The sequence below is a fragment of the Doryrhamphus excisus genome, linkage group LG18 (assembly GCF_037039965.1).
Source record: "Doryrhamphus excisus strain RoL-2023G ecotype Guam linkage group LG18, RoL_Dexc_Guam_v1.1, whole genome shotgun sequence".
In the NCBI taxonomy this organism is placed as follows: Eukaryota; Metazoa; Chordata; class Actinopteri; order Syngnathiformes; family Syngnathidae; genus Doryrhamphus; species Doryrhamphus excisus.
In genome coordinates, this window is record NC_136374.1 from 12,608,223 (window position 1) to 12,634,473 (window position 26,251).

Genomic DNA, 26,251 nt, shown 5'->3' on the forward strand with positions numbered 1-26,251 from the left:
ATTGAAATCCCATCTTCAAAACAAAATAACCCGAATAGTTGTTCAATTTGTCGACGGATGAAAATGCAATGAAGCAGGTGGACTTACGCTTCGCTGGTGCAGCAACACATGCTTACTTTGACACTAATCCACATTTAAGGCATTTATGTATGAAAGCTGATCTGTAAAGGATGTCTCACGGAACCTTTCACTGTCTTCTAGTATCAAACCTTTTGCACAGCCTCCATACCCGAGCCTATCAGGTCCAGTACTGCAGTCCATACCAAGTAGGTCTCATTAAAATGAGTAGTAAATGGTCATATAGGACAAATTTTTATGATAATTAAACAATAATTAACTTTTTATTTGTATGGTATTCAGGTTATGAGCCCTTGGCACCGCCTTCCGCTCCCACCGCCACGGCAGTGCCAGTGTGGCAGGACCGGACCATTGCCTCCTCAAAGTTGCGCATGTTGGAATACTCGGCCTTCATGGAGGTTCAAAGAGATCCAGACACTGTGAGTTTAGAAAAAAAAGGCCACCTCAGAACCTGTAAGAGAAGTTCTTGCCATGAGAAATTTTCTTTTGACACAGAACCTACAGGCGGGATATCGCTGCAATTTAATCACACACTGTCTGACGTTGATACAATTGCACATCAACTGTACGTTGCACATGTCTGAAGCGGGCCCTTTTTTGTGTCTCCATACTGCAGTACAGCAAACACCTGTTTGTCCACATAGGACAGACCAACCCCTCCTACAGCGACCCACTCCTGGAGGCTGTGGATATCCGGCAGATTTACGACAAGTTCCCTGAGAAGAAGGGTGGCCTTAAGGAACTTTACGAGAAAGGCCCCCAGAATGCTTTTTTCCTCGTTAAATTTTGGGTATGACATTGATTATTTTGTCTTGTGTCTCGTACAATATCAAACAAAAGCTATTTTGACTGTTTCAGTCCAGCTGTACACCGATTACTCAAATATATACCCAATTTTACTCCTATAGTAGTATCCCTTGAAGAGGCATACAATAATAAAAATGCTGAGTGGTGTACTCAGTTGTGCGATACCTTAAGAAATGTGTAGGTCAATCAATATAATGATAATGCCATTCACAGGCTGACCTGAACAGCAGCGGCATGCAGGATGGCCCAGGTTCTTTCTACGGCGTCACCAGCCAGTACAGTAGCATTGAGAACATGACCATCACTGTTTCCACCAAAGTCTGCTCCTTTGGGAAGCAGGTTGTGGAGAAAGTGGAGGTAACGCTACACGTCATCGACTATCTCCTTTTATGTATGGCAAAGATGAGATGTTTTCTCTTATCTGATGTTGCCATCTCCTCCTGTCGTAGACGGAGTATGCCCGCCTGGAGGGAGGAAAGTGCGTTTACAGGATCCACCGCTCCCCGATGTGCGAGTACATGATCAACTTCATCCACAAACTGAAACACTTGCCTGAAAAATACATGATGAACAGTGTTCTTGAAAACTTCACCATCCTCCAGGTACAGATGTGTACTTGAACATAGCATGTGTTGTAGACCTTGCAAAGCCTACTATAGTTCAATGGAAGCTGTATAGCACAACAAAAACAGGATATGATTGCACTAGTTAGCATGTTGACAGTCAACATGTACTTACTTATGGTCAAAAGTATTGGTACATGTGTCCATTCCACCTTTTGGGCCAACCTTTTCAATCTACAGTATAACAGCTTCCACTCTCCTGGGAAGACTTTCTACCCGATTTTGGGGCACGTTATGGGGAATTAAATATGATGTTTCAAAATTATCTTTTAACTATACTTAAGCATGACATGGGCTGCACGGCGTTCGAGTGGTTAGCGCGTAGACCTCACAGCGAGGAGACCCGAGTTCAATCCCACCCTCAGCCATCTGTGTGTGGAGTTTGCATGTTCTTCCCGTGCATGTTTTCTCCAGGTACTCCGGTTTCTTCCCACATTCCAAAAACATGCTAGGTTAATTGGCAACTCCAAATTGTCCATAGGTATGAATGTGAGTGTGAATGGTTGTTTGTCTATATGTGCCCTGTGATTGGCTGGCGACCAGTCCAGGGTGTACCCCTCCTCTCACCCGAAGACAGCTGGGATAGGCTCCAGCACACCCGCGACCTTCGTGAGTATAAGCGGTAGAAAATGAATGAATGAATGAATGAATGAATAAGCATGACACTTAGTCCCCAATGCTGTAATTCAAACTGCTTAAAAATTGGCACAAAACTACTAAAACCAAGTAACATCTATGCAGGGCTTCACAAGTGTGCTGAGGTATTAGATGTTTTAGCTGGCATTAAAAAAAATCTTAAATTTGTCTTCCTTTACCCATTATACAGTAGTAGTGTAGTATATTTTGTTAAAGGAAAACTGCAAGAGGGGTCCTCTTGCAACTTGTCTTCTTCTCTGGCAGTCCAGGTGCGTGAGGTGTGACCACCTATTGTGCAGAGTTGTTTCACAGACAGCAAGGACCAACCGGTAGTGCCAAATCTATAATAAATAAAATAAAATAATGTACGGGAAACATTTATTAATTAAGGTGAATTCATAAAAACATAACAAGCACCCACGCATCCCTCCTGACATGATTGCATCTCTATTCCTTTCCTTCTACAGGTGGTGACGAACCGCGACACCCAGGAGACTCTGCTGTGCATAGCGTTTGTGTTTGAGGTGTCCACGAGCGAGCACGGCGCTCAGTACCACGTCTACAGACTCGTGAAGGACTAACACTAGCAAGGACGTCTTGCGACAAGCCAGACAAAACAGTGAAACACAATCTATCCCTCTTCAGCCAGCTCGACTAAGCCAGGGAAAGCCTGGAATGACATTGAAACGATGCTAGAGTAAACCAACAAGGGGACGTTTTTTGGAATAAAACACATTTATCAGACCAGTAGCTCGTGTTTAAACACACCTTTTTAGATGAAGTGGAGGTATGTGATAGAGATTGAAATGATTCTTGAGGGAGTGAGGAGGTGCTTAAGTGAATGAGAAGACATTACTCGGCGCAATAAGTGCAAGAACTGGACCATAGACGAGCCAAGTGGTGTTTGTAGTAGGTTTCGTTAGGAAAGACAAGTGCCTTTTTCCTCCAAAGATGATATCATTGCCTGCCACTTTTGATTGCCTTTTGTACTACCTCTTGTATTTTTTTTTTTTTTAAACGAGCAGATCCTCATCAGAAAATTGGACATACAAACCCCTCGGATGTTAGTTTATAACACTCTTATCTCCCCAGTTATCATACTTTGTTGTACAGTGTGAAGGCTTAGCATTGTAGCCTTTTTTGTGGTACTGCCTGTCTGTTGTAATACACAAAATCAGGTCTTACAGATGTTTCTTCTGCCTGCTTGCCTTACGTAAAGCCAGCGCTTTGCCCCCCCCCCCCCCTCCCTTTATAACCCCTGTTACAATAGCACCGTTTCCACCGACATTTTCAGCAACGTTTATCCTGGAAAATTGATTCAAATCAGGTCCTTGAGAAGTTCCCGGGATTCTGAGATGACCCACCTCACTATTAGGTACTTTTCCAGGGAAAGTCTGGGATTTTGGGGATTTTTTTTTCCCCCCCAAATAAATTTTGGTGGAAAAGGAACTATTGCTTTATTGGAAGATGTGTACTCGGCGAGGGCTGATGGGGAGGGGATGTGTAGGATTTTCTCCCTTGATAAATGTAGCCTAAGTGAAAAAATACATTGTGTCTGTACTGTGAGTCAAATGGTTCCTAAAGGAATGTGTGTTACATAGGAGTATTTTTATTTTTAGGGTACCGTAGGGTGGGAGGGGAGGGGGGTGTTATTTGTGATCTCAGCACAGAGAGGAAATATGAAAGAATTGAATCACTGTTTCTTTTGTTTAAAAAAGAAATTGCGTGCTGTGAAGTCATTCGCTTTACTCTTCACTCAATGCCCATAAAAGCTTAAATGTTGATATTTAAGATTTTGACATCCAACTCAAAACTGTTGTCTCTGTGCTGTGGAACATGACCATTGATTGTTATTTATAGGGTTGACAAGCAGATACTTCTAAGGGTGAGAGGGGGGGTTCACTTGAAGCATATTGATTATTTTTCATTCAGATGGAAATGTTGAGTCGGTAAGTATGGCAGGACTTCTTTTGGATCCTGCAAGACAAGCGAAAAAGCGTCTCACTTGGACAATTTTTTGCCATAAAATCTGACATTAATGGAGTGCCTGCCTGCCTTTGAATGTTGCAACCTAGACAAAAAAAACGCTCCTTTGCTCAGTGTATCTTTTATACCGTTTTATTGCCATTACCATTTGTGTTTTGATTCTGTCGTCTTGACTTTCAGTGTTCACTGAAATTAATGTGTGATTGTGCTGATATTGATAATTAATATGAGATATCTAATGTATCATATTCTGAATGGTGTGGGAGGGTGTTTGTTTGTTGTTTTTGTTTTTTTGGTTGAAGGTGGTTTACTATTGTCTTTGCTACAATTGTGAATTGCAATTTTATACTTCCAAATAGAGGTTGGACTATGTAATCAAACCATTGTATCTAACAATAAAAGACACATGGTGCCTTTGGGGGCCATTTTCCCCATATTAATGTGTGTGATAATTGTATTTGTCTACTAAAGTCTTACTTTTCATTCATATCTTCGTTTTGTATGCCACTTACACTCATCAGGTCGGGCACATATACAGTAGTCAGACAACTATTCAACTTAAGTTACATATTTCATTAGATTATTGTTACATGTGTTAATTTATTATTAATTTTATCATTTGTCCAACACTTATAAGACAAGTTAACACATTAAAATGAAATAAATACACACTGCTGACCTCACACGATAAAGACTTTGTCCTGGTGGCTGAACTACACATCCCAGCATTCTACGGAAGCGGAAAATAACCGCCAGCAGCTTTTAAGTTAGCAAACTCATCCCGGACATGGTTTTATTTAAACGTTAACTTTGAAGTAATCGCATATAGTTCACTTTTATACTTATTGGAGCGGGTATAACAATCACAAACCATACATTAACATTGTCTCGTGGCTATCTTTTGTTAGAAACCCAAAGGGCAATTTGGGTTACTGCTTTATTGTGAAAGCGATTAGTAGAACCGGATGTGACGCCATTAGCGTTTCTGCAAATGACTTGACAGAGACGTAAACGTTACTTTCATGTTTCTGTAAATATTTAGACGCTATAAAATGTCCAGCCAAGCGTCACAATGCAACGAACAATGACATTTGTAATCCTATGATCCCTCTCGGTCGACTCGATGCCAACAGGAAGTATTGTGGACCCAGGCGATAGTTGCTGTTGACTTTTGGAACCTTTCAGACCAGTTCTTCAAAAAGGTTGCCCGAGTAAGTCAATACACTTTTAATATGTGTTTTATCTTGTCACAGTATCAGTCATTTAAAAAAGCATTGTTGGCGTCGCCTTTGTTTTAATGTAATTGTGTCCATTGTAACTACATGAAGGACTAGCATGTGACACTGTATTCATTCATTGTCTGCCAGATAATATTCCAATAGACAATTGACTGTGAATTGATGTTTATATTGAATTTACTGTTACCGAGTCAGTTTTAAACCTGGTTTTTATTTTATATTTAGTGTCTTGTAGCTTTTGGCTGCATAGGCACCTTTTAAAATTTAAAAAAGTGAACATTTTTTAATATATAAAGATATATATTTTAAATAAAAACCATATTTCATATAATATTTAATAATTAAAATAAATATGTTTAAATATATATCTCTATTTTTTTAAATATATATTTTCCAATCTTTTCAAAAAAACATGGATTTAGTAATGTTTTTTTTGGCATAAGAATCCCTGATTTTTCACATGGAACAACACATGATGCAGTCCCTCCTCATTAAAGGTCAATGCCAATATAATACACACACATCTAAATTAATTAAAATATGTGGTTACAATGGGATCAAAATAATAAAAAAAAATGGCCATGTTTCATACAATTAGCCTTATGAATGAAATGAAAGCCACTACAAAAACAAAGCTTTTACTCAAAGGCTTCTATGTTGTAGAAGTCAAAATAAAGTTGTTTTATGATGTCAATGTACAATGTCCCGATAAAGCTTAAGGAACACAATGCTATGTTTGCATCATATGTGTATGCAGTCAACTGTACTTTGTTGTTGATAATGACAATACAGTAAACTACTACAACTTAGTGATTGATATGTTGTGTATTAAAACGAAGAAATGAGCAGAATGCGCCCGTTTATGATGAATATCTGGAATGTTATGAGTGGTTGTAGCAGCCTATATACATAAAACCAACATTTTATCTGTTCACATAATTTTTTTTTGTGCAGCAATGCACTAGCATTTCTCCTTTTTCTATTTCCACGCCTCGTGACCCATTGAGTCTCGCCAGGTCAGCTGATTTTAACACAAAACACATCCAAACATGCATTGCTGTTGCACCTATTGACTCAAGCTGTGGCAACATAGGCAAGTGAAACCACTGTCAGGTCTGCCAAAGTTGCTGACTGTGTACCTTTTATATTACTGTTAAGAGTTGACATTTTTCCCCTTTAACGGTTCATATTAGGAGCCCGATGGATCGTTGTGCCAGCATGGGTCAGAAAGACTCTTCCACCATCCTGGTCTTCTCTCTAAACTGCTGGTTAGTGCGCACATATTTTGGTTTTGTTTTTGATTTGATTATAATTCTTTTTGCTTTTCTCAGGGGGGTGCGCTACATGAGCAAGCACTGCACCCAACGTTTCACCATGATTGCAGACATGCTGCTTAAAGAAGAGCACGACATCGTTCTTCTGCAAGAGGTGTCATGATGGACGCATCTTGTTTATCTCCCTTCCCGTCATATACATATAATTTATTAAAATTACAAAAGACGTTAATATATCAATATATATACATAGTGTTACATACAGGTATCAAGTCACATCTTATTTATCTGCTTGACACATTCTATTTAATTGGGTTTTATACAAATAAAATTTTGAAATAAATTGGGCATAATATTTGTAATATTTTTAAGAAATTCCATTTACTAAAAAATAGTACACAAGATTAGAAATTAATAGGATTGTGATATTCATCAATTATGTTTAATGTAGTTTAATTTAATTAAAATATATTGCCATATTTTGACAATTTTTTATATTTTTCTGACAAGAATACCGAATATATTATAAATATTTCATTTCATTGCATTTAATTACATTTTGTTAGAATAGTTTCGAATTGATTAGATTTTTTTTCAATTATTTAAATTGTTTGCATTTTATTCACTTTAACTGAATTTAATTCATGTAATTCATTTAATTTAATGCAGCTATTGGATCAAATTCATCGGTCACATAATATTAATGTACCGACCATTGAAATATTTTCTTATACATTACCAAATATAACAACTAAAACCTGCCTGCTGCAAATATGAATAAGTTGCATTAATATTTTATTTATACAGGTATGGAGTGAAAAAGACTACCTCTTCCTGAGAAAGAAACTGTCCAGTAGCCACTCTCACTCTCATTACTTTAAAAGGTAAGGTGTTCCAAGTCGAAATCCTCTGTCAAACGGCCTTATAATTCCTTGCTACAATGTCAAAAAGGGGCCTCTAATGTGCTGGAGCACTTTGATCCAGCAGCTAAATGTAACTGCCTGAAGGATTAACACAGAATTTGGCGTCTTAATTCTGTCTTGACCTGCATACCAAAGCACATGAGAATTTACAACCACTCCTTGTCTCATAATCTGTTTCACACATCTCACCAGAACCTCTGTAGAGTGATGTCTGTCGCCATGGAAACCAAACATTTAAGGTATTGAATTGAAACATCTTCTCATGACTTCTTTCTTTTGCAACGAGCCAGCGGAGTCATTGGCAGCGGATTGGCCATTTTCTCCAAACACAGGATCCAAGACACACTCCTTTATCGCTACTCCTTGAATGGTTATCCATATATGGTAAGATAGGATGATTCGACAATGAACAATGCGCCAAGTCATCAGTGGTCATTTGCAGGCCCACCATGGCGATTGGTTCGGAGGGAAAGCCGTCGGCCTGGCCATCCTGAACATCGGCACTCTGACAGCAAACGTCTACTTGACTCACGTAGGTGTTCCCTGCCTTAAGCTTGCCTCCAACTGAGCGCTACGCTACGAGTTAACTGACGAACGAGTGTCGTTGCAGCTGCATGCCGAGTACAGCCGTGAGAGGGATACTTATCTGCCTCACAGGGTGGTCCAGGCGTGGGAGCTGCAGCAGTTCGTCCGGTAATGTTGATAGGCAACTCCACACACACGATGACCCAGATGTTTGTTGATAGCGCTGTACATTAGCCATCATTTAAGGTGACAAATTGCAGTGGACCTTCTGAAACCATAACCCAAAAAATGAAGGAGTTTAAAAATACTTTTTTTCCCATAAGAAATGTAACCTACTACTAAATGTTGTGAAGTGGTCGGGATGAGAATCAGCACCTCCCAAGTTTAAGTACCTCGGGGTTTGTTAACGAGTTAGGGAAGGATGGAACGCGATCGACAGCACTGCTCCTCCATATTGATAGGAGCGAGTCAACATCACTTGCAAATGTCTTTGTTTACCAAAGAAAAACACATTTTCATGCATTTCACAATTTTGTCCATTTCACAAACAATTAAAATTAATCAGATGATTTTCAAAGAGCAAAAATGTGAGTGTGAATGGTTGTTTGTCTATATGTGCCCTGTGATTGGCTGGCGACCAGTCCAGGGTGTACCCCACCTCTCGCCCGAAGACAGCTGGGATAGGCTCCAGCACCCAATCTTTTAACATGCTGTTAACTACTCCCTTCAGAGAGCAGCACAAACTGGGTCTAACAAGGACATAAAAACGATGCATGTCTGAGAGTGTGTAGTTTAAGACGCCTCACAGGTCGTCACCTGGCAGCTGTACTAAATAGTACCCGTCAAACACCAGTGTCAGTATCAACAGTGAAGCGGCGACTTCAGGATGCGGGACTTCCTGGCAGGATTGCCAAGAAAAAGCCATATCTCAGACTGGCCCAAAAACATTTCCAAGTGACCCCAAACTTTGGAGCGGTAGTGTATTTGCCGGGTGTGTGGTCTGTAAAAGTAACCTGCCGGAGTCAAACATTGGCAGATGTGTCTGCAGTAGTTTTTTATTAACGCCACAGGATGGCAGTACCCACAGTTGTATTCATGCTGGCAGTTTATTCCTTACATTGAGTTTTAGAACTAATTCAATTTGAGTCAATCGACTGTTCTAAGTCAAAACCATTGAACTGATGTTTCTAGTCACACGTCAGCTAATGCAGACATGGTGATCCTGGGTGGCGACCTCAACATGCATCCCCAGGACCTTGGCACCCGGTTGCTGATGTCTTACACGGGACTCCGAGACGCTTACGCAGAGGCCGACCAGTTCGACGTAGGTCTCACAATAAAATGTCAGCTAAATGCAGATAGGAGTTAGCCACTAAGACGCAATGCTGGGGTCGATCTTGTTTTTCAGGGATTTGAGAATGGTCTGACTCTGGTACTGGACAACGCTTTTGTTAGCAAGAAGATGGTGATTCCCTTTGAGAGGGGCATCAGGATTGACTACATCCTCTTCAAGGTGCCTGAAACATTGGTTTTATTTCATATCTCCATCATTACACTAACACTTTTTTCTTTTCATTTTCAGGGTTCTTCCCAAGCAGACATTCATTGTGCTTCCATGTGCACCACCAAAGGCTCCGTTCCAGGACACCCCGTGCCGTACTCGGACCACGAGGCCCTGACTGCTGAGCTGAAACTTGACGCCCACGCCGCACCACAGGCTGGTGATGTTCAGTCCAAGAGTGGACATTTCTCAGGAGGTAAGTGATTTTTACATGCATTTTCTCCAAAGTATATATCACCACCGCTTTTACTCATGTCACCAGATGATGTCGCCAAGCTGGTGGACATTTTGACGGAGGCCCGCACCGAGGTCAAAGTAGGCATCCACTGCGCCGAGAGGATGCGCAAAACGGTCACCCGTATGGTGGCCATGGGCTTGGCTCTGCTCCTGCTGGAGCTGGCCATCGCGGCGGTGCCCTGGTTGGCGCTGGGGGTGGAGCAAGCCTTCCCGCACACTTCCTTCTACCTGCTGGCGGCGCTGTGCTTCGCCATCCTGCTTGGCACCTCGCTGCTTTACGTCTTCTACACCATGGAGCTCAAGTCCCTCCAAGGCACCGAGGACCAGATGCGGCTCGCCATGGGTGGCCTGCAGGAGAAGCTGCGGGGATATCCCGTGGCTCAGCCTGGCTGCACCCACAAGAAACCCCTGGAGGAGCTGGAGCCCAATGTCTTCTGTCCAGAGGACTAATTTGTGGAGGGATGCGGGGGTCGGGTGGCTTTTCAAATTCTATCAATCCACTGTCTTATCTTAATACACTCCGCTTACTCTTAGCCAGAACCCTCATGCTGCAAGCCGACTACTTAATCACTGTTCAGCTTTGCACGGTACCAGTGACATGCAGTAAGGTTTATGGCAGATTTACACCAATTTATTGTCCAATCAGCAAGAATAATAACGTCACATTTAGATGTAGAAAGTCATACACATAATGGATCAAAGTGGTTGTCGCATAATACACGTTTCTTGGTGGACAGCCTGGCAGGAGACAGGAAGTTTGTTGACCGTTTTTGCTTTTTGTACACCTAAAGGTGACATATGCAGCTGCACGATGCTTCCTTACTGCCCAGTCTCATGATAGTTTCAATGCATTTTTTTTCCAGACATCCAAAGACTCCAGTTTGCAGGGACCACATTCATTAGATCCTGGACAGCCACCAGGAAGCTGGGTCGTGTACTTGAACATGCACTCCATTGCACCTAAAACATTTTAGCTTTAAGCTCCAAAACATTTCCCTCATTGACCCCCATACTTGACTTACACAGGTTGTATACATTACTGACATTTGTTTATTAGAATATACTAGATATTTGTGTGTAATACACATAAATCTATGAGATGAACCTCATAAAATTATGTATGGCTGAGCCAAAACATTTTACATGAATGTAGGGCATTGATCATTCCAACTACTGAGTTTCATGGTTTTTGAAAGCCCCAATAAAGACTAATGATATGTGTTGGTCTTAAGTGTCACCACTAGAGGGCAGTCATATCGCATTTATCAACCCATGGACTTAATGAGCAAGGAGACTGAAAAATTGTGTGTGTAAAATTGTAAAAATGTAATGCGGGCATTTCAAGCATACAGTGGAATAAAACTGCCCCATTTTGGGTTGAAAGCCTAATCATGCTGTGCCGCTTGTCTCCAGCAGGTGAAACCGGTAAACCAGGTGGAGATTTAAAAAAAAAAAACGGGCAAAGTGCGTATTAGGGTGCGGTCAGTCTAAGGTGCGCCATCCCCTGCCTTGCCTGCTGCTTCGCTCTCACCTGACGGAACTGGATCCCCGTTCCGAAATCCTCGGAACCAGCCGCAGTGGTGAGCGAGTCATGGCCCATCTGGAGCCTCTCAAATCGGCCCTCGCCATCAACGTGGACGACACATCACTGGCCCTACCCTCCACCCACCACCAGTACCGATCCGGGCAGCAGCGGGTTATGGAGCAGGTCCAGACCGTGCAGAGGACCCGGTCGAGGCATTCAAGCAGCAGGACTGGCTCCACCTCTTTGTCTCCTACTAGTAAGAACTTTACGGCTTTTTATATGGAAACATTTCATAGTTGTATTGCATCTTGACTTTGATTTTATTGCACAACTATAAACAAGCTAGGTTGTAATGCAGGGCTTTACAGTTATAATTGAAAAAAACAGGAACTATTCAAGTTAGGTTGTAATGCAGGGTTTTACAGTGATATTTGAAAACAGGAAATATTCAAGTTAGATTGTAATGCAGGGCTTTACAGTTATAATTGAAAACAGGAAATATTCAAGTTAGGTTGTAATGCAGGGCTTTACAGTTATAATTGAAAACAGGAAATATTCAAGTTAGGTTGTAATGCAGGGCTTTACAGTTATAATTGAAAACAGGAAATATTCAAGTTAGGTTGTAATGCAGGGCTTTACAGTTATAATTGAAAAGAGGAAATATTCAAGTTAGGTTGTAATGCAGGGCTTTACAGTTATAATTGAAAAGAGGAAATATTCAAGTTAGGTTGTAATGCAGGGCTTTACAGTTATAATTGAAAAAAACGGGAATTATTCACATATGTTGGAAATGATATGCATTAAATGCAATAACTCATTTTATCACAGCATTTATTAATTAAATCTACATTTATTTAGAATATACAGTAAAATATATTCAACAAATGATGTGTTATATGCACAATAGTGTTCATATTATAACCATATTATTAACCTGAAATATGCACATGTTAAATAATATACAGCAGCCAGGGTTATAAATTGTCTAGTATGCCATAACTGTAATGAACTGCAAAGACACAATGAAATAAAATCATTAAATTATGTATTGATAATATACTAATCACTTTATATAAACTTTATATATTCACTTAATATGAGCTTCTGTCATTTTCAATGCACACGTGTAACATGTACATCTTCAATACTTACAATACAGTTGTGCATATCATACATTTTTGTGAGTATGATATGTACTATTGCACAATGAGCTGGTAAATTTAGATAAGGTACATTGTGAGCCATTGTTATCTGCTACGTTCTTAATATTTCACTATTTTATAACCATACTGAGGTATCTGTCTCACCCATTTGACATTTGACAGCATAAAAATCTGAAAAGAATAATGTACTATATGTCAGACCAGATCATAGTCTAATTACTCCTTGGCGTATTGAAGTAAGAGCAGGTGGTTCCCAGAGGAGTGGCATCATAAAAATTATATCATATTGGCCACATAAAACCTTTAATATTAAGCTCCAGTATCAGGCTGTTGAGGGTGTTAAGTTCAAGGTTCATGTATGGTTTGTCAACATTTGGTACGCGTGTACATTACTCACATTTGGGATATTTATTAAAAAATATATATATAATACGGAGCAGTTGTATACGGTAAATTGTTCTTGGCAGGCTTGTGTAATTAGGCAGCTGTCAACGATGAACCAACAGGTTTCTCTAATTGAGTAGTTTACGCCGTGAACCTCCATGCAAGTCTTTTCAAAGCGCTACGTTTGAACCATTGTGGGGAACTGTGGGAATGAAAAGATAACAGTTTTGACTTCAAGGCAGTAAACGCCAATCTCTGTTTGGAAGTGATGACAGCTGATAAGCTGTTTGTTTTCTCCTTTACTTTCTCTACAGGCCCTTTGACTGATGTGTTTTACGATTCCAGCACCTCCAATGGAAACGCCTTCTTTGGGAATGGCTACTCAAAAACCGTTAGTACCTGTCATTTGTGTCCTGTGCTGTCCTAGTAGCTTGAAAACTGCGGATATGGAAGTGACCGAGTACTGTACAGCTGTCATATTTCAGCAAGCCTTTTAATATGGCAATACGATGCTTTAAAGTAGTCAATGTACAGCTGGTATAACAGTATAGATCTACCATCCACTGAAAACGAGTCAACACACAAAAAAGCTGACATTGCACGCTTTTTCATTTACTAATGCTATTTATGGCTGCATGGTGGTTGAGTGGTTAGCGCGCAGACCTCACAGCTAGGAGACCCAGGTTCAATTCCACCCTCGACCATCTCTGTGTGGAGTTTGCAAGTTCTCATCATGCATGCGTGGGTTTTCTCCGGGTACTCCGGTTTCCTCCCACATTCCAAAAACATGCTAGGTTAACTGGCGACTCCAAATTGTCCATAGGTATGAATGTGAGTGTGAATGGTTGTTTGTCTATATGTGTCCTGTGATTGGCTGGCCACCAGTCTCGCCCGAAGACAGCTGGGATAGGTTCCAGCACACCCCGCGACCCTCGTGAGGAAAAAGCGGTAGAAAATGAATGAATAATGCTTTTTATGGCTGCACGGTGGTGGAGTGGTTAGCGTGCAGACCTCACAGCTAGGAGACCCGGGTTCAATTCCACCCACAGCCATCTCTGTGTGGAGTTTGCATGTTCTCCCCGTGCATGCGTGGGTTTCCTTCCACATTCCAAAAACATGCTAGGCTATTTGGTCTCTCCAAATTGTCCATAGGTATGAATGTGAGTATGAGAATGGGATAGGCTCCAGCACCCCCCACGACCCTCGTGAGGATAAGCAGTAGAAAAAAATGAATAATGCTCTTTATCTTTGCAGCTCTCTCAAGAAAAAAACATCAACCGCAAAGTCACCAACAACACAGCGAGCAGCACAGCCAAGAAGAAGAGCTCTTTAACCCATCGCTACGACCATGGCTCCTCCCACGTCGGACCCGTTACTCTGGGCCTGGTTCCCGCCAACCACGATGAACCCGACCTTGGCCGGCGGCAGCAGCAGCAGCACTCTTTGCCCAAACGCTACAATCCTCCACAGAGACTCCTCTCCAACACCAACCGCAGCACCTACAGGGCGGAGAGGACGACCAGTCAGCAACTCATCAGCAACAATCAGCAGTTTGTATGCAAGCAAGCCGAGACCAACAAAACCCAGTCAAAGCCTCTTGTCATGGAGAGTGTCACCAACAGCAAAGGGGATTCTGGGTAAGGTTAAGGTCATATTAAGGTCATACTACTAACCACTCTACACTTATTCATGTATAAATGCTTATGAATATACATACAGGGGCTGCACGGCGGTCTAGTGGTTAGCCTCACAGCTAGGAGACCCGAGTTCAATCCCACCTTCGGCCATCTTTGTGTGGAGTTTGTATGTTCTCTGGGTACCGGTTTCCTCCCACACTCCAAAAACATGCTAGGTTCATGCCACTCCAAATTGTCCATAGGTATGAATGTGAGTGTGAATGGTTGTTTATCTATATGTGCCCTGTGATTGGCTGGCAACCAGTCCAGAGTGTACCCCGCCTCTTGCCCGAAGACAGCTGGGATAGGCTCCAGCACCCCCCGCGACCCTTGTGAGGATAAGCGGTAGTAAATGAATGAATGAATATACATACATTCTACTTCCAGGTCGGGGAACAGTGGAATGGCCGACCTCACCATGAAGGAAGCTGTGGAGTTTCTCTCCAACGAGGATGACAGATACAAACACTGTGGGGTTGCTTACATCCAACACAACACCTTCATTGACGACAAAGCCAAGGAAGAGGTGACTTATCTGATTATTACACTGTCGAGATTACCACCGGGTTCAAAGGTCATGTTGCTTCATGCATGTTTGCTGTGTCTTAAGAACTTTTGACTGGTATGCTTGAAGTAGCTGCGGATGTTTACAAAATACAGATAGACTCGGGTTCAATTCCACTCTCGGCCATCTCTGTGTGGAGTTTGTGGAGCCATCTCCCCGTGCATGCGTGGGTTTTCTCCGGGTACTCCGGTTTCCTCCCACATTCCAAAAACATGCTAGGTTAATTGGCGACTCCAAATTGTCCATAGGTATGAATGTGAGTGTGAATGGTTGTTTGTCTATATGTGCCCTGTGATTGGCTGGCCACCAGTCCAGGGTGTACCCCGCCTCTTGCCTGAAGACAGCTGGGATAGGCTCCAGCAACCCCAAACGACCGTGAAAATGAATGTTTTTTTTTATATAATATTTGTTGAATTGGGCGGCACGGCGATTGTGTGGTTAGCACGCAGACCTCACAGCTAGGAGACCAGGGTTCAATTCCACCCTCGGCCATCTCTGTGTGGAGTTTGCATGTTCTCCCCGTGCATGTGTGGGTTTTCTCCGGGTACTCCGGTTTCCTCCCACATTCCAAAAACATGCTAGGTTAATTGGCGACTCCAAATTGTCCATAGGTATGAATGTGAGTGTGAATGGTTGTTTGTCTATATGTGCCCTGTGATTGGCTGGCCACCAGACAGCTGGGATAGGCTCCAGCACCCCCGGAACCTTTGTGAAGATAAGCAGTCGAAATGAATGAATGAACACACACTACTGATTGCTCAATAAGGCACATTTTGATATTTGTGGTCTAAGTCCTGGAGTTCCTGGTCTACGTTGACTCCTCTCATTTGTCCGATCCCTCAGGTGTTGAAACTGAATGGAATAGCTCCCCTGGTGGCGCTCCTGCAAAGCCCCAGCCTGCGCCTCAATCAAGCGGCCTCGGCCGCCCTGCGCAACCTTTCCTTTAAAAACAACAGCAACAAGGAGGAGATCCAACGCTTGGGAGGCATCGCGGCCGCTGTAGCTCTGCTCAGAGAAACCGACTCAGTGGAGATCCAGAAACAGCTGACAGGTACAAAGTACAACACCAATAATCCACCTGTCAATCACAAGGAAGTGTATTCTGCCAATATCAACATGGAGCTACTCTAGCGTATTAAATCGAAAAAACAACACAACATTCATTTGAAGGCAAATCATTTTTCTCGCTCGTCAGGTCTTCTGTGGAATTTGTCGTCCACCAACAGCTTGAAGACGGACCTTCTTAAGACCACTCTGCCTGTCCTGATGGACCGCATCATCCTGCCTTACACCACAAGTTCAGAGCGGGCCGCCATCCACGGCCCCGACCACGAAACCTTCTTCCACGCCACAAGTTGTCTACGGTAAGAGCTTTTTCACTCGTTTTCTTCGAGGATGTCTTCCTCCACTGCTCCCCTCTAGATAAAATACTCTTATGTGCAGAGAATTAGGCCAGGAACGTGCTTCGTTCCAAATGATGTAGCATGTTTTTATCATTTGTCATTTATCATATTTATGTTCGTATTGTGACAGAAACCTCAGCAGCACAAAGCAAAGCAACCGCCAGACTATGAGGAAGTGTCGCGGTTTGGTCGACTCTCTGGTCGCTTACCTTGATGATTGTGTGGACGCTGGCAAACCGGAAGATAAGGTCAGTGTCTTTACGAATCCCGACACCGGACTAGAGCGTGCATGTGTTGCTAACACGCGTTTGGAAAACAGTCTGTAGAGAACTGCGTGTGCATCCTGCACAACCTCACCTTCCAGCTGCAGACCGAGGCGCCGGGCTTGTTCAACCGCATCACAGCACTGGCCATGCCGGTTAGCAAGGGTGATGGTGAGGGCGACGCCGGTCCTATTGGCTGCTTCAGTCCACAGAGGCAAGGGTCAGAAAGCAAGGTAAGATAAGGTCGCATTAGAGTCACTTATAATTAGCGCACACGTTCAAACGTCACTGTCCATACCGGCTGTGCACGATTATTGGACAGCCGAATTTGGGAAGTGTCGAAACTGAGGTGCACCCACCAAGAAGTCAGAAGTGGTTGCAAAAGGTCACACGCATCACACATCATCCGTAGCTCGACGCAGCCCCGCATACAACAAAAGTTCCTCCTGCACGAAAAGTGCTACATAGTGTCTCTATGCTCCCAAATCCGTACTGAGACGATACGCATCCCCAAATATTGCATACACCTTCAAGTACAGCGGGTTTGGGATCGGGGCCTGATGGATGATCACATTGCGAGCCTCAAACTCACCACGACCCTGCCAAGCCCATCCCTCAAATGCTGCACCAATGTTTTTAAAAGCGTTATCACAGTCAGGCTCGTTTTGCTTGGTCACAAAGACAGGAAGTCCTACACACGGCAGACATTATTGTTCTGAATGTTGAGCGTTTTAAAGCAAATATCGGCTGATATTGATCGGCGGTCGATTGATCGGAGCTCCTTCACGCTTTTACAACATTGGTTCAAATAAACTCAAAAATAATCTCAGCTATATTTGGAGCATTTTCTTAATAGATATGCATTATTCTGTTCTTTTCTATGTCCAATAATAAGCCTCCTCCCCTTCTTTCTAGCAGTACTTCGACTTCCCTGTTGTGGAGGACCCCCATCCGAGTGGTGCAGGCTGGCTCATCCACTCCAAGACTCTGCAGACCTACTTGTTCTTGCTCCGCTCTAGTCAGCAAGAAGAAACCCAAGAAGCCTGCTCCGGAGCTCTGCAGAACCTCACCGCACATGAAGGCGTTGTAAGAATCCCAAATAACATGAAATATGACATTTTTAAAGCTCTATTTTCATGCTTGTGTTGTGTATTTAGGTGTCCAACGTCATGAGCCAGACCATTGTGCAGAAACTGGACGGCCTGCAGGCCGTCACCCCTCTTTTGAAGTCGGATAAAGTTAGCGTGCAGAGAAACGCAGTGGCGTTGGTACGCAACCTGTCCAAGAACGCAAACTTGCACAGCACCTTAGGTAAGAAAACTCATCACGCTAAAGTATCATTTTTAGTGTTTGATTGATGGGCCGTACTGTTGGCTCTTGATAGGGAAAAAGGTAATGGCAACAACCCTTCACAAAGTACACATTGTTTAGGTAGTTTTTATGCAATCCAGTTAACTCATGAGTTAACTAATGAACTAATGAATTAAACGATTGAATTGTGAATTATGAACTCTGAACTACGAATTGTGAACTGTGAATTATTGTGAAATATTATGAGTTATTATGAATTATTATTAATTATTATTAATTATTATTAATTATTATTAATTATTATTAATTATTATTAATTATTATTAGTTGTTATTAGTTATTATTAGTTATTAATTATTATTAATTATTATTAATTATTTTGTATTAATTATTATTAATTATTCAATGAATTAACTCATTCATTGAATGAGTTGAGGGCTGCACGGCGGTCGAGTGGTTAGCGCGCAGACCACTCAGCTAGGACACCAGGGTTCAATTCCACCCTCGGCTTCCGGTTTCCTCCCACATTCCAAAAACATGCTAGGTTTATTAGCGACTCTAAATTGTCCATAGGTATGAATGTGAGTGTGAATGGTTGTTTGTCTTAATGTGCCTTGTGATTGGCTGGCGACCAGTCCAGGGTGTACCCCGCCTCTCGCCCAAAGACAGCTGGGATAGGCTCCAGCACCCCCCGCGACCCTCGTGAGGAAAAGCGGTAGAAAATTAATGAATGAATGAACCTTTTTCATCCATCCAACCTTTTCGCCTCAGCTCGGAAAGTGCTTCCCGAGCTGCTGAGCATCCTCCAGGCGGGCACCAGAGAAGGTAACGAATCGGACGACACGCTGGCCCTGGCGTGCCAGACGGCCAACTTTCTGCTCACAAAGGAACCCGAGAGAGGCAAGCACCTGTTGAACGGAAGTCTTATTAACTCGCTGCAGGAGCTCAGCCAAAACAGGCAAGTGGGACGATGAAAGGTATATTATATTATATTATATTATATAATGTATGTATTCCATTCTGCTTCAACAGTATCTCACAATAGTGAGTACAACTTTTTACAACTTTTTTTTTTTTGTACAACACATTTCAGCAAGCATTTTGTAGACTATAGAAACTCCGCAGTGCCGGCAGCACTCATACAGCCCCAAATAGTAAATCTTTCCTGCTATACAAGCTTTACACAGACTATTCTAATTTACACGTAAAGTAACAATAGTATTGTCCTTTGAGAAGCTATATAATAATACAAATTCTTGCTGAAATGTGAGTGGTGTTCTCTATTCTGTTTAATCCTACAACCGCTTCTCCTCCATAGATATTTCCCCAAGACTAGCAAAGCGGCATCGCTGTTTCTGTACCACCTGTGGTGTGACAAAGACATCCAGAACCTCCTGAAGAAGGTGAGTTTACGCCTCTCTCTGGTATTTGTGAGAAAACAGCTCCCAGGATTAAGTTTACTAAGCCGAGGAATGCCGCAGCTCAGGTTCGAGGAGGCGTTCATCGTTCCTTCTCGCCGCAGACAAACGTCTAAGATGTTCTGCCGCGCTGATTTGTCTTGTGACTGTTTGTCCCCCGCAGCAAGGAATGAACAAGTCGGCGTTCGTGAACGACATCACAACGGCGGCGCATAAGGCGGCTTACGTCGTCAACTAGGGCGCATCCCGGGCATCCTGTCTCATTTCAGCTACAACTTGACAGCGTGTCCCTTGTCCAAATTCTTGGAAAATCTTTTTATTTCCCACGGTTGTTTTGAAAAGAAAGTGTCAATAAAGTTTTATTACGGGGAAACATACTGTGTCAGGTGGCTGCAGGCTATACTTGCAGATACAAACATGTCTTTCCACTCCGCCCTTCGCTGGGATTTTAACCTCCTTGACCTTTGCTTGGCTTTGAGGCAACTCCAGAGTCTCATGGAGGATGTTACAATTTTCCCAGGATGTATTTCTATAAAAATCTAATCATTGGGAATGTTCGTGACGGTAAAATAGAGCAGACAATAACATCAGATTAGCGCTCATTGAATGTAACTGTAATGTAATGACGTCATTAGGGAGTGTTAACAATTCCCACGTCCAAAAAAAACACAAAGACAAATAGAGATGAAGCAATTTCGGTGTTGTGTTCAGGTGCTAAATAACAATCATCAAGTTACTTTCTTATATTAGACACTTTCACTGGTGCATGAATGACACGTTAGCTGGTGACACTCAGCTCCAGTCTCAGGATTCCGGGGCGGCTGTAGTTACTTCCTCAGGCCACGCTTGGTCCTGCTGCCCTTTGAGCTGAGAATGAAAGTGAAAGGTCAGGAAGAGGTCGTCAAAGCTGCCAAAACGTCATAAAATGTTACAAGAAAACTAAGTAATAGTGGTTTAACCCAGATGGGATCATGTTGCACTTAAAACCGTTCAGCTGTCATACCCCGTTGAGACCACCTCACCGCAGAATCCCAAAGCGCCAATGGTTGCTTCCTCACATACCCACTTAAAACCCGGGTGGCCCACTTTAGGAGGTGGCCATAGTTGCTATTGATTCTCAAAAGTGGGCTTACATTTTCTGATGATCGCTGACACGGTTCCTCAGCACCGTCACCTGTGAGCAGACGCATTTAAGTCACTTTCATGCTAAGCAGCATGACAATTTATTAAGTACAAACAAGTTCAACTATTAAGTACAAAATACCACCAGTGAATTCATTAGGAGGGAATCAGTCAAATGTATTAGGTACAAATTACAACAGTTTTGAGAGTGCATAGTTTATTAAGGTGAAAATGCAGCAGTTAGGAACATAATTCAGAAAATTTGCCACTTTATTATGAACCGCATGCAGCAAAAAGGTCAATTTATTCAGTAGAAAAGTTAATGGAATGTAAAAACATCAGATTAGTCCATTTATTAGGGTGAAAATGCTGCAATTTTTCTGACAATTTAATTTTATTGGGAACACAATGCAGCAAAATGGTCAGTTTATTAAATACAAAAAACCATCAGATTAAGGTGAAAAAAATAAAATTAGGAAATAATTATATAAAATAAAAATAATTAGGACCAAAATTCTGATTTTTTTTCCCCAGGACATTATTATATTGTTTGCTGCAAACATACTGCAAACAAGTCAGTCCATATTCCCTGCTTTTCATTCCTGGACAATGGCTACTTATTTACGACAGGCTGCCGTAAAGCAGGTGCAGTTTAAACGTGGAGGTTTTGAGAGTGCTCTGTAGGTCGGTGTTGGCTTTAACCAATGCCCACCTGTTTGTTCAAGTACGCTAATGACATCAGAGCCCGGAAGTCAATCCTCGGTGTCATTTAACTTGTCTGGAGGACGCACCACGCAATAACTTCACTTGCTAAAAACTGCAAAGCATGCATCACTTTGTGGAAACGGACCGCAACGATCTTTGTGACGGAAGAGTAGTCGACTACCGACACGCAGACGGACTGTGGACAAGGTAAGTGGCATTAAAGCACTTTGTTACTTTAATGTACATGCCACACCATGAGTGCTCATTAGATTCGTAACCCTGCGGAATGTAGCAAATGAGTCCCTATTTTACAGAGAAACTGAATAGAAAATACTTAATGGGATCCCACTGTTGTGACCGCCATCTTTGAAGTCTTATTCAGTGCGCGCGTGACATGTGTGGTCTTCTTCGCTTTTCTTTGTATGTGGCAGCATTACAGCACCACACACAGGTTGGCATGTGTACTACAGTGTATATTTTGAAGGGGACTATTATGCTCATTTTCGGAGCTTTGTATCGAGTTGTTGACTCCGAAAGAGCAGCTACACACGATAACCCGCACAGAAAGCTATTTTAAGAGTCTATTTTAATTTAATTTCAACAATTTAGTCCCACTCAGCTTGTACACGGGCAGGCCCATATAAAGAATCTCTTTCAAAATGCGCAAACGTCATTATCTGAAACTGTTACATCATTTAACACGAGAATACAACATTTCAACTACATTTATAGGTCAGAAAAATGTAGTTCCCTTTAAATAATAGGTCCCCTTTAAGTGTTCACATGGGAGGCCTTGATTATGTACAAAATGCGTTTAATTTAGTACAAAATTTAATGATTTGTTGGTATGCCTTATTAGTTGCATGGCAATCTATGGTAATGGTAATGGTTTAATTTCATTTGAACATGCATCAGATTACAATTGAATGCATCACATAATCAGTTCACAGTTCCACATGTCCAAAAGGAGTAGGAAGAAGCAAAGCTTATTAACTCCTACCCCTCCATCTGGTACTTTTACAATCAGTAACTGTTACATTTGTTCACTTCCTGCTTTCCTAATATGGTTTAAGATTATTTTTCCGTTATTTTTTATTTATTTAATTTTTTTGTCATGTGCCGAAGTACGAGGTGATATTTAGCGTCAAAATAGGTATTTCCCATGAAGTCTATTGTTAGCTAGGCCGTATTGACTTGTTTTCTTGCGCTGGAATGAATGTAACTGTTACATTTGTTCACTTCCTGCTTTCCTAATAGTTTTTTTTATTGTTTTTATTTATTTTTATTTTATTTTATTATTAATCTATGAAACTGATTGTGAGATGACACTGGTGGAACTGACCTCATACTTCTGCTTCATGTACTTGTACTGAAGTTCAAACTTCTCTGCCTCCAGTTGGCGCATCCAGTCTGACAGCTCTTTGACTTTTTGCCTGTTTGATTGATTGATTGATTGATACAGGCCATGGATGGATAGACAAGACTAAGTAACGTCACCTGAGTTGGTCCTCCCTCAGGTGATCGATGTTCAGCTCCTTGCGGCGCTCATTCAAGATCTTCCTCTTCTTCTCCCGCTCAGTTTGTCTTTTCGGCCCGGTCTGCGTCTGCGCCAGGATGGGAATAACGTTTCATTTTGGCTTTAGAGGTGCTGCTGTACCTAATGAATTGGCCAGTGAGGTGACGTGTTCTTTCACCTTATAACCAGTGAAGCTCAAGTTGCTCAGGATCAGCTTCTTCCTGGCGTCGTCGTCTGCTTTCTTCTTAGCCTCTTCCTCCTCTTTCCTGGCTTTCTCCTCCTGCGGGGAAAATATATTATTAATATAAATATTTGCATCTGAATTTTTTTTTTCATGTGTTTATAATTGTGTCATGAAGGTCGTAGGTCAAATGTTCAAAAACAAGACTGAATAGAGTTGAACTAGATTTTAAGCGAAAACCGTGGCGTAGATGGTGATGTAACATGATTACCGCCAGTTTGTTCTGTCTTTCTTTTTCCCTCTCGGCTCTGATCTTCATCTGCTCTGCTCTCTCGGACCTGCGCTTCTCCTGACGTCGGAAAAGAGACAATAATAAATGTCGCTTTTTGATGAAGGCATTTTCTCGTTGCCGTGAACGCACAATGCGGTCGGTGAGGCTGAGGAGTTCCTCTTCCTCCTTCTTGCGCTTCTCAAAGTGATCCTCGATTAGCGTTTGGAGTTCCGTCAGGTCCTTCTCCATACGCTTTCGGTGGATGTCCTCAAGACACACCACAAAGACTTTGATGGTTAGATGTCAAAATTCAGATGTAAACCTCTTCCTGTGCAACTTACATCAAAGTCCACTTTTTCTCCATCTGGAATTTTGGGAGCAGCCAAGTTGGGAACAAAAGCATGCCTGAAGGAAATAAACCACCCTTAACGGTCTCTTCATGTGATTTATGCTTTAATTAAATGGATTTGTGTATTACCTTGACTTCCTTTTGGCATCTTCTGCACATCCATGTCATGAAAAAAAAGCAAAATATCAACAAGCCACTTAATGTACAACATGACTGCTTTCACAAGTCATCCATACCTCCATCATGATCTTCCCCAGCATCTGTTGAAAGGCAGAGACGTCACAAAACACTTTTAAACCTCCATATTTAGGACTGAATATATTATACATCACAATATTAAGTCCACCTGTGCAATGCCAGGTGGTATACATTGTTATTAGATTGTGCCGGTGTACTTAAAATAGGTAGTTTACTTGTGGGGGGAAAAAAAGACAAGTTTTTCCAGTTGGTCAGGTTGAAAGGGAACAGCTGAAAGTGGATGAGTGACAGCCAACAACAGGGAAGATTTGAAACAGTTAAATGTTCATGTGGTGTCATGTGACAAAGACGTATGACACAGGCAATGCTACTTATACGCAGAGAAAAACTGACACTATTTTATTATTTTTTAAATATTTTAATAACTTTTTATTATTAATAATTTAATTTATAATAATTTTAATTAATGTAATTATTATTTTTTATTTTAATTATTTTTTATTTTAATTAATGTAAAAAAAGTATAATTCATTTTAATGATTCTTACACATTTTTTTAATGCAAGTTTTCTCCAGGTACTCCGGTTTCCTCGCACATTCCAAAAACATAATGACGAATTAAATAAAAGACATAGTGAATACTGTTATGGCACATACAATAGGCATTTAAAAATTCTAATAAATTGCAGAAGGTCCTTGAGCACCTTATCTTTCATAAAGATCTGTTGTCCTCAAGCATAAACCTTTAAATGACATGTTGTTGTTTTTTTTTTTTTACGACGAGAGCATGTTTATGACAGCAGCAGTGATGACATGCTGGTAAACGTGTGTTAGCCATCAAATGACTTCAAGCTGGAATGGAAGAAACTACCTTCTACCTCCTCCTCATCTATCTCCTCCTCCTCTGCTTCTTCATCCTCTTCTGTGCAAAGCAAGCATGAAGAGTTAGCAGGCAAACATAGCAACATAGACATAGGTTCATTGCACCGAGCATCACGACAGGGGTATTTATCACTACTGTATGAAGTGGTGTGAAAAAGTGTTTGTCGCTCTTGTTTGAGATCATCAAATGTACTTATTTGTCAATGATAACATAACTGAACACAAATGCAGCTTTTGAATTATTTTTTTTATTATTAAGGGAGAAAAACCCAAGTTGGTTTCAAGTCTTCCATCAAAACAGCCCCAGACCATCATACCACCACCACCATATTCTACTGTTGGTTTGATGTTTTTTTCTGAAATGCGACATTCCTTTTGGATATTGTTTTCTCCCTTAATAGTAAATTCCATTCATTCATTCATTTTCTACCACTTATCCTCACAAACAAAAGAAATCGGGAACGGGACAAACACTTTTTCACACCACCGTACATAGCGTGCCTTTCCAAAATAAATGTCCACCTTCACTGCAAGACTGAACAGAGGACAAAGGGCAACATGGCGCCCAGGCAGCTGCTGCTATACAGTGGCAACAGAACGCCAAAAATACAAAAGACTACAGGGAAGCCAGCAGCTTAGCGCACAGTGTGTTAAGTATCAGGCTTAAGTGTGTAAAGCAGCACATAAAGTGGCAGAGAAAACACAAGCAGCCTCCTAAAGCTGACTTACTTCATACACTGGAACCTCCAAAGTCAAACACCCATTAAGGGGACATTTTGGATGGAAAATATTTCTTAAAGTTCATTCAGCAGTTTTTTTTAAATACTTCCGCAATGGACTAGTAGTCTAGACGAACTATTGAGGAAATGTGTGATGACAGCCATAGAAAAAAAAAAGTATTGCCAAATTAGAAAGCGATAAACACCCCTCTGATATAAAGTTGTTTATATTTTATTCTTACTATTGTTTGGAGTCATTTTTCCACTTTTATTAGACAGGTAATGCTAAAATATTTCTCAAAATAGGCGTGAAAAAATGTGATACAATTGTATTGTATATAGTATTTATATGAAGTATAGAATTTATATAATTATATATAGTGTGACTTAAAAGGATGTAAATAAAATGTTGTGTATGTATGTATATATATTATATTTTTTATATTATATATATAATTTTTATTTATAGTTATATATATATACATTTATATATATTATATAAATATATAATATATATATATATATATAAATATTATATATATTTATATTTTTTAAATAATTTATATATATATATACACACACACTGTATAATAATATTATATATATATATAAAACAATAAATAAAAATATATATATATATATTATACAGTATACTTTAAGTGTATGAATAATAAGGAATAATCAATAAAATGCAATTAAATAAAAATGGATTT

At 41.1% G+C, this 26,251-nt stretch overlaps 4 protein-coding genes across 13 annotated transcripts in view; 3 read left to right on the plus strand and 1 right to left on the minus strand.

The window, feature by feature from the left end:
• tead3b (TEA domain family member 3 b) overlaps positions 1-4,570 on the plus strand; it is a 31,152-nt gene extending 26,582 nt beyond the window's left edge. For all 9 annotated transcript variants that reach the window (XM_078798634.1, XM_078798635.1, XM_078798637.1 and 6 more), the window contains 6 exons: positions 202-266; positions 361-497; positions 695-868; positions 1,099-1,242; positions 1,335-1,487; positions 2,612-4,570. In XM_078798634.1, the coding sequence (XP_078654760.1) occupies positions 202-266; positions 361-497; positions 695-868; positions 1,099-1,242; positions 1,335-1,487; positions 2,612-2,725 (787 nt within the window). In that variant the 3' untranslated portion in view covers positions 2,726-4,570. The remainder of the gene's footprint in view (positions 1-201; positions 267-360; positions 498-694; positions 869-1,098; positions 1,243-1,334; positions 1,488-2,611) is intronic.
• A 535-nt stretch (positions 4,571-5,105) lies between these two features.
• On the plus strand, positions 5,106-11,123 carry smpd2b (sphingomyelin phosphodiesterase 2b). Its single transcript, XM_058055579.2, has 11 exons — positions 5,106-5,341; positions 6,562-6,636; positions 6,700-6,796; positions 7,450-7,526; positions 7,856-7,949; positions 8,008-8,097; positions 8,176-8,258; positions 9,282-9,414; positions 9,499-9,603; positions 9,673-9,847; positions 9,914-11,123. Exons 2-11 carry the CDS (start codon positions 6,569-6,571, stop codon positions 10,336-10,338), a joined length of 1,347 nt encoding a protein of 448 aa, XP_057911562.2. The 5' UTR covers positions 5,106-5,341; positions 6,562-6,568; the 3' UTR covers positions 10,339-11,123.
• Positions 11,124-11,343: 220 nt separating this feature from the next.
• Positions 11,344-19,964, plus strand: LOC131106478 (plakophilin-1). 2 transcript variants are annotated; one of them, XM_058055575.2, is made up of 13 exons: positions 11,344-11,669; positions 13,275-13,351; positions 14,215-14,597; positions 15,024-15,162; positions 16,045-16,252; positions 16,397-16,565; positions 16,735-16,852; positions 16,924-17,100; positions 17,783-17,953; positions 18,025-18,178; positions 18,950-19,136; positions 19,497-19,581; positions 19,760-19,964. In XM_058055575.2, exons 1-13 carry the CDS (start codon positions 11,480-11,482, stop codon positions 19,832-19,834), a joined length of 2,133 nt encoding a protein of 710 aa, XP_057911558.2. In that variant the 5' UTR covers positions 11,344-11,479; the 3' UTR covers positions 19,835-19,964. The 2 variants fall into 2 exon arrangements, with proteins under 2 accessions (XP_057911558.2, XP_057911559.2); XM_058055576.2 differs by having other exon boundaries at positions 17,786-17,953.
• On the minus strand, positions 19,859-24,926 carry LOC131106481 (troponin T, cardiac muscle-like). The gene is made up of 11 exons (XM_058055580.2): positions 24,809-24,926; positions 23,977-24,000; positions 23,870-23,891; positions 23,733-23,796; positions 23,542-23,658; positions 23,392-23,469; positions 23,118-23,219; positions 22,921-23,027; positions 22,766-22,856; positions 20,730-20,770; positions 19,859-20,463 (listed from the first exon to the last, which is right to left on the minus strand). Exons 1-11 carry the CDS (start codon positions 24,909-24,911, stop codon positions 20,424-20,426), a joined length of 789 nt encoding a protein of 262 aa, XP_057911563.2. The 5' UTR covers positions 24,912-24,926; the 3' UTR covers positions 19,859-20,423.
• Positions 24,927-26,251: the final 1,325 nt, after the last annotated feature.

Excerpts from the sequence above, each read along its gene's own strand:
- LOC131106481 (XM_058055580.2), bottom strand. The coding sequence starts at position 24,911 with ATGTCTATGTTGCTATGTTTGCCTGCTAACTCTTCATGCTTGCTTTGC. Across the intron at positions 24,001-24,808 it reads AGATGAGGAGGAGGTAGAAG|ATGCTGGGGAAGATCATGAT; the intron begins GTAGTTTCTTCC and ends GCCTTTCAACAG. Across the intron at positions 23,220-23,391 it reads AAAGACAGAACAAACTGGCG|GAGGAGAAAGCCAGGAAAGA; the intron begins GTAATCATGTTA and ends TTTTCCCCGCAG.
- smpd2b (XM_058055579.2), top strand. The coding sequence starts at position 6,569 with ATGGATCGTTGTGCCAGCATGGGTCAGAAAGACTCTTCCACCATCCTG. Across the intron at positions 8,259-9,281 it reads GAGCTGCAGCAGTTCGTCCG|TCACACGTCAGCTAATGCAG; the intron begins GTAATGTTGATA and ends TGATGTTTCTAG. Across the intron at positions 9,604-9,672 it reads TTGACTACATCCTCTTCAAG|GGTTCTTCCCAAGCAGACAT; the intron begins GTGCCTGAAACA and ends TTTCATTTTCAG.
- LOC131106478 (XM_058055575.2), top strand. The coding sequence starts at position 11,480 with ATGGCCCATCTGGAGCCTCTCAAATCGGCCCTCGCCATCAACGTGGAC. Across the intron at positions 14,598-15,023 it reads AACAGCAAAGGGGATTCTGG|GTCGGGGAACAGTGGAATGG; the intron begins GTAAGGTTAAGG and ends TTCTACTTCCAG. Across the intron at positions 17,101-17,782 it reads GGCAAGGGTCAGAAAGCAAG|CAGTACTTCGACTTCCCTGT; the intron begins GTAAGATAAGGT and ends CCTTCTTTCTAG.